Below are 17,435 nucleotides of genomic sequence, written 5' to 3'. Positions count from 1 at the left end.
TAGAGTAACTGTAGGCTGTTATATAAATATATATAATATATATAAATATATATAATAAATTTATTAATATTTAAATATTTCAAAAATACTAAATATTCATGTATTAAAATTTTGAATTATGTTTTGTTTTAATATTTTCAGGTTTCTTTTTTTATGTGTATTGGATATTTTTTATTAGTTTTTGTTTCTCTCAAATATTTATATTTCTACTTTATTTTAATTACAGTTTTAATTTTAGTAATATAATACTTCAACTTATGTTGTTTTTACATTTTAATTCAATTTTTGTTTACGCTTTTCATCTAATATTTATATTTACCTTATCTCAGCTTTATATCAAATAATAAAAATTATTTTTTAATCTTTTATTTAACAATAACAGCACTTTCCAGACTCTTAATTTTAAAGCATGCAGTAATATTTCTGTTGCATGAAGTCAGTTACCACAGAAAATAAATCATTTTGTATAAATTGAAAGCATATATAAAGTAACACATTTACAATGAAAACATAAAGTTGTTCACTATGTATCATATCCTCTAACCCATATTCAAATCTACTGTCTATTTCTTTCACATAAACACTATAAAAACAGAAAAAGCTACAACCAAGAACAACGATTTAATAAAGCATTTATCAAAAGTTTCTTTACGAGATCATATTTATGAGGTCATATTTCAGTGGAATATAAAAGTAAGTCTGATAAGATTCAAGCAGCATGGAAAGAAACAACTTACAACTAGCATAAACAAAAGCATTTCATTAATGATAAACACTGGGATGAGCCTGAACACACACAGACACAAAAGAGGCCTTGTGTGTGTGTGTGTGTGTGTGTGTGTGTGTGTATGTGTGTGTGTGTGTGTGTGTGTGTGTGTGTGTGTGTGTGTGTGTGTAATGTTTGTGGTCTGACAGATTTGAGATTATCAGTATAATTACTGCAGTAGCGTGAATTATACACAACAAGAGCTCTGTGCGACTGACAAGGCTCTCCTGCTAATCCACAAATATTGACACAACTGACGACAGCGGCTCAGTTTTGTCCTCGTGTGAAAGACAGCCACTGAGTTTCAATTGTGTGCTACTGTGTTTGAAAAAGAGGTTTTGTCCTTTTGCACTCATTCCCATCCTAGAGATGTCACACCCAGGGATGAAGCCTTCCTAACCAAACTTCCCACCAGAGAAACAGGCATCAATCGTGTCTGGAATAAACGCTTGGTGGGAGAATCACACAAAACCTGATAAAAACACACCTGGCTCATATATCACTACAAAAAACCACAAAACTGTCAAGAAAATTAAGCCTATTTTAAAACCTTTAAGACATTACTTTCATTGAAATTAAGCACATTTGCCAATGATTCTAATAAGCAATTTAGCATAAGAATTTGGTTTTTTTTAGAAATTTTGAATAATTTAATATTAGTTCAATTAAAATAATAATAAGAATAATTGTTAATATTTTAAATAAATAAGCATTATTATATTAATGAATTACGAAGCATGTATATTTTAATTTTTTAATTTTAAATTTATGTATTTAAGTTTAATTTATTATAATATATATTAATTAAAATATCATTATTATAGGTGTTATTATTTAAAATATTATATATAATATATTATAAAAGCAGTTTGAAGGCTAAATACCAAAATATAGTGGAAAACACTCAAATTTACATAATTTAGTTTAATTAAAAATAATGAAAAAATACATAGAAATAAAATATCATGGTAGTATTTGCTGATTTAAATAAAAAAATAAAGCATTTAAAAAATCTATGAGAATAACCACTGAGAATAATAGGATTTATATAAAAACTCAAAAGTAAAATGTCTGTATACACTGAAAAAAATGAATGTTTAATTCAATGTTTGGCTTGCAGATTTTTTGTAAATATTTCTGAAATTTCTGAGTGACAGTTCAACACCTAATTAATTCATAACTTAAATTAATTAGGTAATTATTTAATTTTAAGTATATCAGTAATATGTATATCATATATATATATTATATATATATATATATATATATATATATATATATATATATATATATATATATATATATATTATTGGCCCAATAATACTTCCACATGTGGCAAAACTGTTCACACACTTACATTCGCACAGGAACACACTTCACAGTACCTGGTCTTTCTCAGGTTTGTCTGAGAGATCGTTCAGGCTGTTGGAGGTCAGGTTACGATGGGCCGTGGTTGGACTACCTGCAGAGGTCACACAAGGTCAAATGTCAAACACTGATCAGCTGCTCAAATGCTAAAACACTTTGTGGAAAATACAGAAACATCTACATCTCAACAGATTCATTTAGTAACTTTAGTTATTGTGCACATACGAAATGATTAATTTCTGTCTTTATCTGCAGATTTACAGTCGACTAGAGCTGCTCTTGACTACAGGATAGTTCTCCATCTGTAGACTAACAGAGGAGCAAATCTAGCATGGATCAGTCTGAATCTTCAGCTACAGACTTACAGAGAAGTCCCATGCTGTTGCTTCTCTGCATCTGAATTTGCTCGTCGGGATCAAAGTTGGCAAAGCAAGGCACAGAGTGATCGAGAGGACTGCGCGCTTCACGCACATACACAGAAAGACAGGAAGACAGAGCGCATGCATGCCAATCAAGACGAGAGACAGGGAAGAGAGAAAAGAAAGCATTAGAGCAGAGAAATCCAGTACAAATATGGTTCAGAGAGCTGGTTCAGAATTCAATTGGAGCATTAAATAAAAATGTAAATAGACATCATTTAGGAAAGCCAAGCACAGTTTGAAAAGAAGACAACAAAATCTTGTGAGAGAACAGAATATTTCTGAAACAGGAGAAAGCAGTGTTGGGGAAGCTGCTTTGAATGTAAGCTATATATATTTAAAATAATATATTTATACACTGAAAAAAAAATCATGAAAATTTAAAAACAATATCATGAATATTAATAAATAGTTCAATTTGAATTTAACTTAAATAGTTGAATATGTTAAATATCTGAATTTAATTAAAATCATTTAAAATGATGAAAAATGATCAAAAAAATTGTTTTTATATATTTTTTTAAATAAATAAATAAATAAATAAATAAAATAAAAATAAATGTTATCATTTAACTAAGAATTTGGCTACAAGAAACAAGATGTAAAATGCCAATGAATCTTCTTACTTTTTATAAGAGTGGTTCATTTATATAAAAAAAATCCACAACAATTCCCTAAAAAAAATTTAAATGCCATGCGTTTGCACAAGAGAGCATTTGATTATTCCCTCTGCTTGCTTGACTGTAAACTTGCATGTGCAGTACATTAAAAACAGCCATTTAGTGGCATTACAACAAATACCTTGTTTCTAGAAAAAGCTACAATATTATGAAAACATCAGCTCTATTGTCACGCTACAGTTCTTAACATTCAGGTATCATTTCTAGAACTAGTTTCTAGTTCTTCAACATTAAAGTCAAAACAAGACGCATTTCTCTTTTATAATGAGATGTTTTTCATGTAAAACATGCAGAATACAGAATGAATCTGATGGTGAAATGTGTCTCTATATGGCAGCTGGGGGAGGGACTAAAAACAAAAGGCCTTGATGAAGTTTTTGATGAAAGATTATGATAACAAACATGTTGTTCTTTAAATAATGTGAACAAATGAATCACAATAAGACCAAGTGTATTAACAAAGAAAAAAGGCTCAGTTTTGATTTCATGCTGAATTTAAGTTAGCTAGTTTGGTTGGTTACTCCCTAAAACTGAGTGAAAAATGATTAGATTGGTACTTCAGCACTGTAACATGTCTGGAGGTTTCTAATGGTTTCTTCCTGGGAGGGTTTGAGGTTTGACTGCTGTGAAAATATCAAAAACAACTGCATCTCATCAGCACATTTGATCACTTGTGAATTTGAAACATTAAAGTATTGCCAATTTTGCAATGTGCAACTCTGCTTGTTATTTTACCCACAAGACATCTGCTGTGAATGCAACCTCTTGTAAACCGAGCGAGAGACGCTGCTGATGGATGGATGATAGCGAGAGGAGAGATGTGGAAAGCGATAGAGTGTAAGAGAGAGAGTTAATGTGGCAGCTGTGTTACCGTTCTCCTGGCTGCTGAACAGACGACTTGCACTCGACACGCTTTTGCCGATGTCTGCCAGCGAACGCAGGTTGGACTTCTTGGTCTGGTGGCGATGTTTCCGCAGCAAAGTGTACATGACCATCTCCTTCAGATCGGCCTTCAGCTGCCCGCTCTCAATCTGACTGTCAGTGATGATTTCTGAAAGACAGAGACATATCTCATCAGGACACTACTGGTGCTTTAAGAAGGGTTTCTGATGGTTTCCGGTTTAATGCAGATTTTATGAAAGTAAATTTAAGACCAAATGATGGGAAAAAAATGGAATGTTAAATAAATAGGAATAAATGGAAGGGGACACAATGAAATGTTATTAAAGCTTAAAAATAAAATAATAAAATAAAAATAATTGTAGCACTTAACTAAGAATGTTGCTACATGAAAGAAAACATAAAATGCCAATTCTTCTTTTTTGCACATTTATATTTCAGTAAAAAAAAAAAAAAAAAAACATAAAAAACAGTAGGAAAAAATTATATAAGTGAGTTAAATTAAAAATAATTAAAATTAGAAAAATAATAACAAATTATTAAAATGATTCACTACAACGATAAAATACATAAAACGCCAATTATTCTTTTTTCCTTTTGGTTTGCAAATTTACTTTACACTAAAAAAAATCATAAATACAAGAAAAAAACAGTAGAAAACACTCTAATTCACATAATTGAGTTTAAATAAAAATAACAAATTATAGAAAAATAAATACAAATTACTACAAATATTGAAAAAAAAGTTTATCGTTAATAATTTCACTTCAAGAAAGATGATATAAAATGCCAATTAATCTTTTTTCATTTTTATGGGACTATTTCATTTATATGAACAACCTGAAATAACCGATTCCCTATAATATTAAATAAAAACTATATTAAAATTAAATAATATTTTTTTCTCTCGATTAGTTAGCTTGCTTGACTGAAAACTTGCATGTGTAGTGTGTTAAAAATATGTAATGTATGTAATTGTAATTTTTTTAAGACCTGGTTTGAATATTTTTTTTTAACCTCTAAAGAACCCTATACAGCCATAAATGTTTCTTGAAGAACCTTTATTTCTAAGAGCGCTGGATCACATGCTGAAATGTGGTTTTACCGACGATCTGCTGAAGTGAGTTGGCCTCCATGTCCAGCTTGATGGTTCCTTTCTCGATGCAGTTTTTCAGCTGGAAGAGCGAGTGAAGAGACAGAGTGGCTACATGAGGTTTACTCCACCGTTCTCCACCCTTCTCCACCTTCTCCTCAAACTTTATCCATCTGAGAAACACACACACAACACATAAACGTACTGACAGCAACTGAACAATATTTAAAGCACTAAAATGACTTTAGTTAACTTTTTTAAAAATACCATGTTTTTGGGGCATGTACCATGGTAATGTCATGTTTTCTGATGTGTACAATGGGAATATCACCTCTTTTGAACAATTAGCATCATAATACCATGTATTTTGGGCACGCATCATTATAATACCACAGTTTTACCATGGTGCGGTTGAACACGTTTTTGGCATGTTCTATGGTAAAGCCATGTTTCTATGTTAATTTTGGTCATCTACTATGGTGTACCATTCTTTGAAGTAAGATTTTCTGACTGTTTTTTGAAAGAAATTAATATTTTTATTCAGCAAAGATGCATTGAACTGATAAAAAGTGACAGTAAAGACATTTATAATCTTATAAAAGATTTCTATCTCAATTAAATGCTTTTTTACTTTTTATTTATCAAAGAATCCTGAAAAATGTTGTTTTCACAAAAACATGAAACGGCACAACTGTTTTCAATATTGATAATAATTAAAAACATGTTTCTTGAGCAGCAAATCAGCATATTAGAATGATTTCTGAAAGATTATGTGACGCTGAAGTCTGGAGTAATGATGCTGAAAATTCAGCTTTGCATCACAGGAATAAATTACATTTTAAACTATATTCAAATAGAAAACAGTTATTTTTAATTCTAATAATATTTCATAATATTACTGATTTTACTGTATTTTTTAACAAATAAATGCAGCCTTGGTGAGCAGAAGAGACTCTTTCAAAAACATTTAAAAATCTTACCGACCCAAAACTTGAACAGTGATTTACATGAATACTTTAACATTGATTATCATGGTTTTACCATCTCTGTACCATGGTACCAACACAGTAATGTTTTGTAATGTATTTAATGCTTGTAATGACATATACATAGTATAACACGTTTTATGAAGACCTTATATTTGCCTTTCTGCCAACTAGCTGAAAGATTTCTGTAAGAATGAAAATGATTCATTCAAAGCTTCTTAAATCTCTGCTGCTGTGTTATCACTTTACCCATGTCTGCTTGAGTGAGCATCTGTCTCAGAGAAACGATATCTAAGCACACAGATATCCTTTAGAGCTCTGCAATCTTGTGCAGAAAGGCTGTTGAGCTGAGTTTAGCCAAGCGTGGGTATGATATCTGAGACAAAAGTGATACACACACACACACACACACAGCGGCCTGTGGATTTGATATGTTACCTGAGACACAGGTGAACCCGGAGACCCATGAGGACTCTGGGACTCTAGCTTTGTGCATCCACACACATGCACACATGTGAACACACTGGGCTCTTTGTTTCCAAATGGTTACATTTTAACATGATCCATGTAGCTCTTAACATGTAAATCTGGAACATGCAAATCCAAGGAAAAAAATAGTATATAAGAGTCGCTGCATGAAAGGAGCACCATTTGTGTCCACAGCATTTGATGAAGTGAACTAAACACAAAAATCTACTATTGACTGTTATGTGCACAATATAGTATTTTATGCTGCATTTGCATTTTAATTTGATGTATTTGCATGTCTGCGTAGTTTGAATAAAATGTGCACAGGTTTTCAGTTTCACATTATAAATCACATTTAATCAAAAAATAATTAAATAAATAACTATAAATAAAACAAAAAAGGATAATCTATCCATGTGAGTTTTTAATCACAATTTCCCTCAAAATAATAAGTGAAATGTTAGTTTAAATAAATGAAGAAATAATATAAAATAAATTCAAATATATTCAAATAAATATGAATCACATTTATTTGAAAAAAAAAAAAACATCCACGTGAGTTTTCGTCCTACGTCACACTATTATTTCCCTCAAAACAGCTGTGAAATATTAGTTTAAATGTCATAATGAAAAGGCAGTGGCCTCATAAATGTTTATTCTAAATGTTATAATGACAAGTGTTTGTTTTCATATATTTTTTAAAAAACTTTGGACATTGGTGTTTTTTTGTGTATGTGTGTGTGTGTTTGTTGGTGTGTTGACTCATTATTTTAGTTTTTGATGAAAGGCTTCAGCTCATTTGTGTGTTTGGGAAATCAAAGCTACTTGAAAGCTTGCTTTGTCTGCTTGCTCTCACGTCTTTCCCCCTTGCTTTGTCTCTCTTGCTGTTTGAACCAAACTGGCCCAAGATCAACAGTATGACTTAGACAGAATAGTAAGTCATCACAATTTCATCTCTATTTTCTACTTTCATGTTGGCTATTTGTAAAAAAAAACAAACAAACAAACAAACAAAAAAAAACATGCATGAGTAAATGAGGTTAAGTCTTTTTTAGGTGGAGCGAGCGTACTATTCCTGAAAGTGATGAAACAATGTAAGCATGCACCTCTCCGTTAGATCACATGCTTTTGTGTTATTTGTTGCGGATTTCTGCTTGACTCTTATCCTGGAGTGCAAACGCTTATCTAAGAGCGTACGTGAGCGGCGCATGCAGTCAAGAGTGTGTGAAATCCTAAGAACAGTCAAGTGGCACACCAAAATCATGAGCACCTGGCAAATGACGCGAGTGTTGAATACTTCTGTTGTTTTAGCAGAGGTCTCCCCCCTTCAAGCGTGCGTTTCTGACCTACATATCCATCTGAGGACAAAACAGCTGAAAAAAATATTGGCTGAAGTTAGCCGAAATCTGGAAATCATTTTTGGGGAACTGAAACTGAACAGCGACAGTTTTGTCTTCTGTCGAGCTTTTTTATAGCTGAATCAAACTTGTTCATAGTTGACACATTTTGCTTGACACAGTTATTGAATGAAATGGAATCAACACTGAACTGACTGGAGCTGAATAATGACAATTTTCTTCAGAAGAGCTGTTTATTGTCAAATCGGATTCGTTCATAATTAGTGAATTTACACTAGTATTGAACTGAACTGAATCAAAACTGAATTGACTCAAGCTGAATAATGACTCAATTGTCTTTTAGGGCTGCTTTACAGCAGAAATTGAATTTGTCAAGTTTGCAAAGTTTATTCTGTATTAACGTGCTTTAAATGTAATTTAAAGATATAAACAGTAAAAGCAGCATGATAACATGATATTCTGAATTAAGACAAGCCTTGCATCCCAATTTGCTTATATTTGGCCTAAATAGTATGCAAGATTAGTATTTTTGATACTACTTAGGAATAATGTGTGAAAAAAAAATCTCCTATCACAGTGGAAGATTGACAGTTTACATTGCAGGGATCATGGTATGGATTTTTTTATTATTATTTTAATATGTTCCTCTGGTGTGAAGATGTTTAACTATTGGTTGATGTCTTGCTCAGGAGGCGGTCCTATGCAAATATATTCACCTTTGTGACGACAAAAATCCCACAAATGGAGCTTGATGAGTTCTTTGTTTATAACAAGGAGGTTGTTTTAAGTTATTAAAATTGCAGGATGTTTTAATGGTACAAAGACCTCTTATATGTCAAAAAGATCAAGGCAAATGTGATATCTTACAGTATATCATAACCACTTTAATACCCAACTATAGCACCCCTTGTGTCAATACTGAGAATAAAATGCGGATTGAAATCGAGATTGCTTCGGTATCTTATCTTCCAGTATTCTGTTTATAATGTTTTTTTGGGTGTTTTTTACACTTTACCTGGCTGTTTCCTTCCACTCCATCTCGTGTCCGTCAACAGAGAGAAGCTCATCGAGTTCGGTGAAAAGCTGCGGCGGAGGAGGGCCGCTGTCATCTTCCCCCAAAATAAAGCGAATCCTCTCTGCAGCAGGTGTAACTGACGGGAAAACAACAAACCAGGGGTGAGAGAGGCCTGCTAACCTAAAAATACTAGCTATTATAATTAAACGACAGATACAATAACAGAAACACACAAGAAGACAATAGCACTCTGTCTGCTGAAGGTGTGACTGTAATAGAAATCACATGTTATTTCCTTCATAGGTGTTATGTAACATCAACGTGAATGAGCTTTCTTGTAAATTTATTTAGTGTGTTACACCCAAAAACTGGTCAGTATGTGAGACTTATTTCCTGGACAAACAGAAATAGAGAGTGTTGTGAAAGCTAGAACTGACCTGCATCTGAATTTCACAGGGAAGTTTTCAAATGTGAATGTATGTGCATGAGGAAGCCTAGTTTTTAAAAAAAGAGTCTGTCAGCGTTTCTCATAACTGCAATGTTGTATGTAGTGTACACCTTTACATTACAAAGACTCAATTTTCTGCACAGGCAGTGCCTTTTAAAGGTAAAGATGGATGGATGGATCCACTTGACTATTGTAACATCAAATAAAAGCAACTAAAATCACTTTCTTAGAGTTTTCTTATCAACGAATGCAGTACTCACATTTCACTGCTGGTTATATATTATCTATATAATCGTGTATGTGACGAATAAAAATCTTGAATCAGTACTTGGATCTATTTTGACATTATGAACTCCTTAAGACTTATTTAAATTATTTAATTTTAAATTTGAAAAGATGGAAATGTTGAAATGTAAAGAAACAATTAAGATTTTTAAGATTTTTCTAGGTTTAATAAGCAACTTCGTGACATTTATAGAGATATTTGCATATGAGCTCCAGTGCAGTGATCATTTAACCAAATGAGAGACAAACCAAATACTAAAACAATATGAATAATCACTATTATGATGACAATATAAAATGGCGTTTAAAAAAAACATATTAAATGATTTAAAAAAAAATGCAAGGCAGTGGCACCAGGCTTTATACTGAACACTGAATATTTTAACATATTCAAGGCTTTTTAACATGAACTGCCTTTCTCTCTCTGCATTTTAGCACATTTGCCGCACACTCAGCTAATCTACACTAAACTAGCCAAAGGCAGAAGATTGTTTTCTTCTCCCAGCAGCCTGAAACGGCCCCTCTGGAGAAAATAAGGCCAGGTTGTACACACAAGAACATCCCTCTGACCCACGTCTGGCTCCGTGCCTCCTAACCTGGGCTAAAAAGTAACCCTTCTTCCTACAAGCGGCATATACTTAAACTAGAGGCATTGTTGCGATCAGCTGACTGCCGAAGCTAAATCCAGCCACAAATCCAGGCAATGAGAAGCCATACATACTATCAATGTGAGAAATGTGTTTGTTAGTTTACCCCAGAGACTTAATGTCTGTGAAATGTGTGATTCTCACAGGATCTACAGCGGGAGAGAGCGACGGATAGGTGGAGCGGGTTCACTGAGGATAAGCACAGATAAAGGAGACTATGCACTTGTTTAGCTCGATGCTTTGCCTTTTCAGCCGTGTCACTGATTAGCAGAGATTAACACACACAAAGACCTTTAACTGAGGCTGTGAGCGCAGAACATCGCTCTCGGCTGAATCATGTTTATTTAAATCACCGCCTGATTCTCCAGAACATTATGAATTGCTCTGTGATAAAGGCCTGGGAAATATCTGTGAAGGTTGTCATCTGATAAGCGATGGCTAATTTTTTTTTAATGGCGGATTTTTTATTGATTTATTTATTTTGTGAAACACAGAATGAGGAAAATGGATGGTGAATCCTAAAAAGTACTATATAAATATAATAAAAGTAATCAACATGACTTGTGCAAGACAGTCTTCTGAAGTGATATATTAATGTATAATATTATTTTATTAATAATAATAATAATAATAATAATAATAATATAATTTAAGTCACTGTAGACTTGAAATGCAAGAACCGATGGCATTTATCATCAACAACAAATCTAGCACAACATGTCAAAATGTGCCATTTTTTTAACCATTTATTGCCAGGGTGAATCTTATAATCCATTTAACTCCTAAATGTAAAATAAAATATAAAATAAAATAAACAAATAAATAAATTGTTATGCATACAGACATGTCATTCCTATTAATGGTTATTCTCGTAAGTTATACTCTTTTTATACAGATTTTTTCTAAATAATTATTAATGATATTATGAATAATATTATTTTAAACTACCAATACTACCATGACATACAAATGCTTGATAATTGTAATTATATACTAATTGTGACATACAAATGCTTGATAATTGTAATTATATACTAATTGTAATTATTGTAATAATAATGTAGTAACATTAGTAACATGTAGTAACGTAGTGAAATATATTAATATGATTTAAATATATAATAGATATCATATATACACACATTTTTTTAAATAATGCTAATAATAGTTGTTAATAATTACTTTAATAATTTACATTATTTAAAACAACACAAAGAAAGAAAGAAAGAAAGAAAGAAAGAGAGAGAGAGAGAAAGAAAGAAATATTGTTTTTAAACTAATGACATTTAGATAATGTTTTAATGGTCCTAAATTACACTTCATTCTCTTTAAAATGGTGTGATATTTTGTAGTGAAATGTCTTGTTTTTGACAGATTTTGTGAGATTCTCCCACCGGAGTTTGTTTGAGGCAGGATAGATGAAGAAACTCTGGGAAGTTGCTTGTGAGCTCCAGCAGAAGGTTAGATTATCAGCAAATAATGACTTAAGTTTGGCAAACAAAGCTTTTCATTTTTTTCCCATAAGACTTTGAGGCTTGGAGGTTTTGGTCAGGAAATGGCAAAACAAATATTGTTCAGATCATACTGATAGCACAGGCATAGAGGAGTAAACTGAGTGCACGACGGGCAGTTCGTCTTCATTTCTCTCTTACTGAGTGGTTTGAGGATGCTGGAGGACGGATCGTCTGCAGTCTCTGTGTCTGATTTGTCGCTCACGTTTTCCGCCAAACGCTCCCTCCTCTCTTTGTGATTGGATCGTCGTCGGTGTCGTCGACGGCGACGGTAACTCTTAGGCACGTGAACTCCAATGTAGACTGTGTGATGACCTACACACACACACACACACACACAAAGAAAAGGCCATGAATGATCACATGCTTCAAATTCTACTTCATGCAAATAATAACTGACATGATGTGATGCAGTGTTGTTATCATTAACTAAAGCTAAAACTAATCACAAATTGTTTTTGTTATGGTGTTATTAATTTTAATTATTTTTAATTAAATTTAATTATTATTAATGATTATTTTTATAAATAAAAATTATTAAAATTAAATTTTTTTAATTTAAATTAATTAAGAATACTGAAAGTATAATAAGTATTAAATAAATCTTAATTTATTTTAATTAATAAAAATTTAATAAAGATTGTATAATGCCATTTAAAATTGGTTAAAAAAATATTAATAATTATTATAGTATTTTATAAAATTAACTGATTTGAGGATGACATTGTGATTCTAATGTGTTTCCATGAATGAAACAGGATTTTTAATAAGAAAAAATGACTTGATGACATTAGCTGATAAGGAAAGTCGTTATATTTTTACGCCCTTTTTATTCTTTTTATTCACTAATAAATCATGCACAATAAGAACAGGAGGATGTATAAGAAAGTCCCCGCATTTCTGTGTTTGCATGTATTCATGTTTTTTCAGAAGGAAAATCTGACCTGTATCTCACACTTTTTAGATTAAAGATAAATGTTAACAACTTCCTGCGGCTGATCAGGCAGGAAATGGAAAAACATCTCCAGGAAGTGGAAAAAGAGAGAGAACACAGATAAACACAAACTCACAGAACTAGTAAAGCCGCTCATCAATCCAGCCATCCGTCAATCACACTTCCGTCATCCTTAACTTTTCAAGGTTAACTTTAAACAAATATGTCTGAATATTATCTGATGTGTGTGTGTGTGTGTGTGTGTGTGTGTGTGTGTGTGTGTGTGTGTGTGTGTGTGTGTGTGTGTGTGTGTGTGTGTGAGTGACAATCATGTGAAGGTCCAAAGTTCAGTGAGGACGAGAGAAGGAGGAGCAAATATAGAAAGAGCATAAGTGTGTGAAATGCTCATGTTTGTGAATGTATTTGTTCTGCTTTTGATGTGTAGATATTTTTAGACGTCTGAACCTGCAGCAGTTTATACATCCTATACATCTGAGAGGGGCATTCACTCAGTGAACTGTGTCCAGTCATTATTTACACACACTGCCTGTGCTGTTTTAGCACATCATTTATTTTAGGAATTATTTGGGCTGCAAACACTTATATATATATATAATTTTAAGTACTGTATTCAATAAATACCTTAAAATCGTTAAATTATTATTAGCATTTCTATATTATTAGCATTGCATGGAAAGATTCAGGACAATAATTTAATTTAACACTAGAATAAATAAAAATGGCTAAACTGACTCTACATGGTGTGAATTTTGAAATGTTTTATCTTTAAAATAATAATAAGAATAATAAGAATAATATAGTAATAAGAATTTTTACTAAATATTGTATCAAATATTTGGTGTGTATTATATACATTTTATATGTGTATTTTTTTAAACTTTTTATTTAATTTTGTAATGTTACATTTATATATTCTACAATATTTATATATATTATAGAACCTTATATTTTGATTCATCATGGTATTTTACATAGGTTTTGTCGAGAATATTTTTATTTCTTCACATTCCATGAAAATATATATATATAATATATAATATATAAATATATAAACACACACTCACACACACACACACACACACACACACACACACATATATATATATATATATAAATCGGGTGTGTGTTATGTAGATTTCCTACTTGCACCAGAAAAATATATTTAGACTACTAATCTTTGTTAAAGCATCAATTCATTTACTAGTTTTGTCTTTATTATCATTATTTTAAATATCATCATCATAAAATGCCACTAAATATGCACACGATGCAGTGCTACAGTTCACATTTCAAAGGGTTTTGAACTGAAATATAGTTCGCTAAAGTGGAGCAAATGTTAAGTCAATTCCTCCTGAATGTAGAAACCGATTCAGTGTGTGTTTGTGTGTGCGTGTTTGTGTGTGTTTGTGCGTGTGTGGATTAAGACAGTAAACATCTTCACGTGTAGAGCTTTGTTTTGTTACATCTGCAGCTCTCATAATCCTCTCCTGCCCTTAAGCACATATTACTAGCAATGCAAAAAAAAACAAAAAAAAAAAACATAAATAAATAAATAAATAAAACCGGCTGGCCAAGAGAAGAGAGAGAGAGAGAGAGAGACAGGAGTGAGTGAAAGTGAGTGTGAAACTCAATCCACAGTAACTAAGACTCTCAGAGATACGCAGTCATCACTGTGACACAGGAGATCCAATTTCCCAATATATATTTAAGTGTGTGGTGTGTGTGTGTGTGTGTGTGTGTGTGTGTGTTTCGTACCCTCGACCTCTTCATCACACATGTTTTTGATGTAAGACGCTCCCCTGTCCACTATGGCTTCATCCTCCATTCTGAAAAAGACAAAAACAGAGAAAGGCAAAGTCAAACACAAAACCAGAATCAACCAGTCTAGAAAGAGCGAACATGTTTAATCTCGCCTTGCACAAACGTTTCTCAGAACAGTGTTTCTTCTGAACAAGATCAGTCAGTGTGTTTTAACCTTCGCTTTTACATTTACTTGTTTATAAAGCATGGAAGCCTGAACCAGTCTGGTTTTGAATCAAGTCATGACATGTCTCACACTGAGACTGGATGCATTGGGTGACTCGAGGGTGAACTCGTTTGACTTGAAACAATCAAAAATGCACATACTGTAGCACTCAATACACCTTAGCAACTACATGGCAACCATCCACAATATGCTAATATGGTGGTTGAAGTTTTGCTTATGATAAAAACTACTCATAAATCATTATTGATATTAAATAACATGCTTTCTAATTAAAAAAAAAACAAAACATAAAAGTAATATTGATTGTGGTTGACCAATGTGGATCAAAAGTCTGTTTTGTTTTTTAGTTAATTTTTTTTGATGTCTATTTTGTTTTATTATTGTTTTTTATTTTTTTGATGTGAACCTGATTTTCAACCATTAATCCAGTCTCAGATACACAGGTAAAAATAATATATATTAATAATATATAATAATATATATCATTTTATATTAAAATGTAATTTCTATATAATATTAATTATATATTATAAAAATAATATAATATAATATAATATAATATAATATAATATAATATAATATAATATAATATAATATAATATAATATAATATAATATGCATTATTATTATAAATTGTAATAATAATTAAAAAAAAAAGATTTTGGTAATATTTATCTTTCCCAAAAAAAAATATATATATATATATATTGGCCCTAAAAGTTTGATGGGTAGTGTATACCATATAGGCTGAACAAGATTTTTACTTCACACAACAACTAGTGAGACATCATTTAAGTATTGTCACTTCCTACTCTTTTGTTTTAGTTTGTCTCTGACACTTTTATCCGTGAGGTCAGTGGTGTTGGTTTCACAGCTGGTCTCTGATCTCCGTGAATGTATCTCTTCATTCGTGTTACACAATCATTTCATAGAAGCTTGCATTAAGAATTCACAGTTTAGATCTCATTTATCCCTATTTCCTGTTCTTAAGAATGACAAGAAAAGGCCAGGTGGTCATGTAACCTGGATGGATTGGTTTTGTTATCTTCTAGTGATTAATATATGTTAAACATGAGCCGAATGCACTATAATCTGTGGGTTTATAATAACCCCTCACACACCTCAAAGAAGCCAGACTGCCACGTGCACATAAATGTTGGATCAGCATTTGACAATCGGATTTCTGGCGGCGCATCTACTCTCTGCATTTGATTTCAAACTAAATAAAGTTGATTCATGCCTAGTGGAACACAAACAGGAAATAGAAATCGAGATGCATTTAACAGATGCTCATCAAGTGATGGTACATTATAAGTTGAATGAATCTTCAAAAAAAGTTAATGGTCATATTTCACCTCCAAATTAAAGAAAGAGGATACTAATTGCGCTTAAAGAAAATAAACCCTATATTTTTAGCATTGTGATATAATAATCAAGTATATTTTTCCTCATGACTGCAATGCAAAACAGAAGAAATATATAATTACATTTTTTAATATATTTAAAAAAAAACAATATATATATATATATATATATATATATTTAGGCAAAATGTATTCCATTGCATTTAATTTATGGTGATTTGAATAAATAAAAACACTGTAAATACTGTATTTTTTTCATTAGGTAAAAATTTACTATATATATATATATATATATATATATTTAATTACTTTTTTAACTATTGTTAGGTAAAAATTTACTATATATAATATATATATATATATATATATATATATAATGTTAATAATAAAATATAAATTATAATTAATATAATATGCATTATTATTATTATTAAGAACAATAATCATACAAATAATATTTTTGTATTTATTGTATTTTTTATGCTGATAGAAATATTAAATTATGTCATTTTTTACATACTATACTTTTTACATAATGAGAATCAAATTCACAAAAATGAAAAATACAAAACATCTAAATGCATTTTGATAATGTGAACTTTGGAATAAATGTGCTTAATTGTCATGAATTAAATGTCACAATGAAAAAAATCGTTAAGAAAAATTAATAAATAATAAAAATAAAAAATATAAATTTGGGGGAGAAATATTACAGTACAACTACAAACTACAACCACAAAATATGTTACCCATTGAGAGTCTGATCTGAATATGTGTGTATGAGCACACACTCACACACACTGAGGGATTTGTTTTTATTACGGTTTATGATACGGAAAATCATGAGACCCGGGCAGAGGAATGCCATGAAGCTAAAGCAAATACAAGCAATAAAGGTGTGTAAGTGACTGACGCACGAGCTCCCAGCAGCCCTTGCACCATGTTTACCTTCATGTTTACCTATACAGAGGTGGGACAAATGACACAAGACGGGAATGATACTGCCATTTCCACTGATATCAATAGCAGCGAGGAACATTTTCTCCTGCCAATAACACACGACACAGAAGCTGCAGCGGTTTCACAGACGTGATCAATCAAAGAGGAAACAAGGTGTAGGTCTGACAGCTGCAGACTCCCACAAACGCTTCCTGGGGTCAAAGGTCACGTGCAATCTGACGCCTG

At 31.6% G+C, this 17,435-nt stretch overlaps 1 protein-coding gene across 1 annotated transcript in view; it reads right to left on the bottom strand.

The window, feature by feature from the left end:
- Window positions 1-17,435, bottom strand: part of slc4a4b (solute carrier family 4 member 4b) — a 41,383-nt gene that overhangs the window by 17,327 nt on the left and 6,621 nt on the right. The window contains exons 2-7 of the mRNA XM_042711401.1: window positions 14,655-14,725; window positions 12,086-12,259; window positions 9,054-9,189; window positions 5,239-5,399; window positions 4,105-4,284; window positions 2,152-2,228 (exon numbers count right to left, since the gene is read on the bottom strand). Of these exons, the coding sequence (XP_042567335.1) occupies window positions 2,152-2,228; window positions 4,105-4,284; window positions 5,239-5,399; window positions 9,054-9,189; window positions 12,086-12,259; window positions 14,655-14,725 (799 nt within the window). The remainder of the gene's footprint in view (window positions 1-2,151; window positions 2,229-4,104; window positions 4,285-5,238; window positions 5,400-9,053; window positions 9,190-12,085; window positions 12,260-14,654; window positions 14,726-17,435) is intronic.

This window comes from Cyprinus carpio, chromosome A21, assembly GCF_018340385.1.
Source record: "Cyprinus carpio isolate SPL01 chromosome A21, ASM1834038v1, whole genome shotgun sequence".
Lineage (NCBI taxonomy): Eukaryota > Metazoa > Chordata > Actinopteri > Cypriniformes > Cyprinidae > Cyprinus > Cyprinus carpio.
The sequence above is the reverse complement of the archived record's forward strand: the minus strand, read 5'-3'. Positions and strand labels throughout refer to the sequence as shown.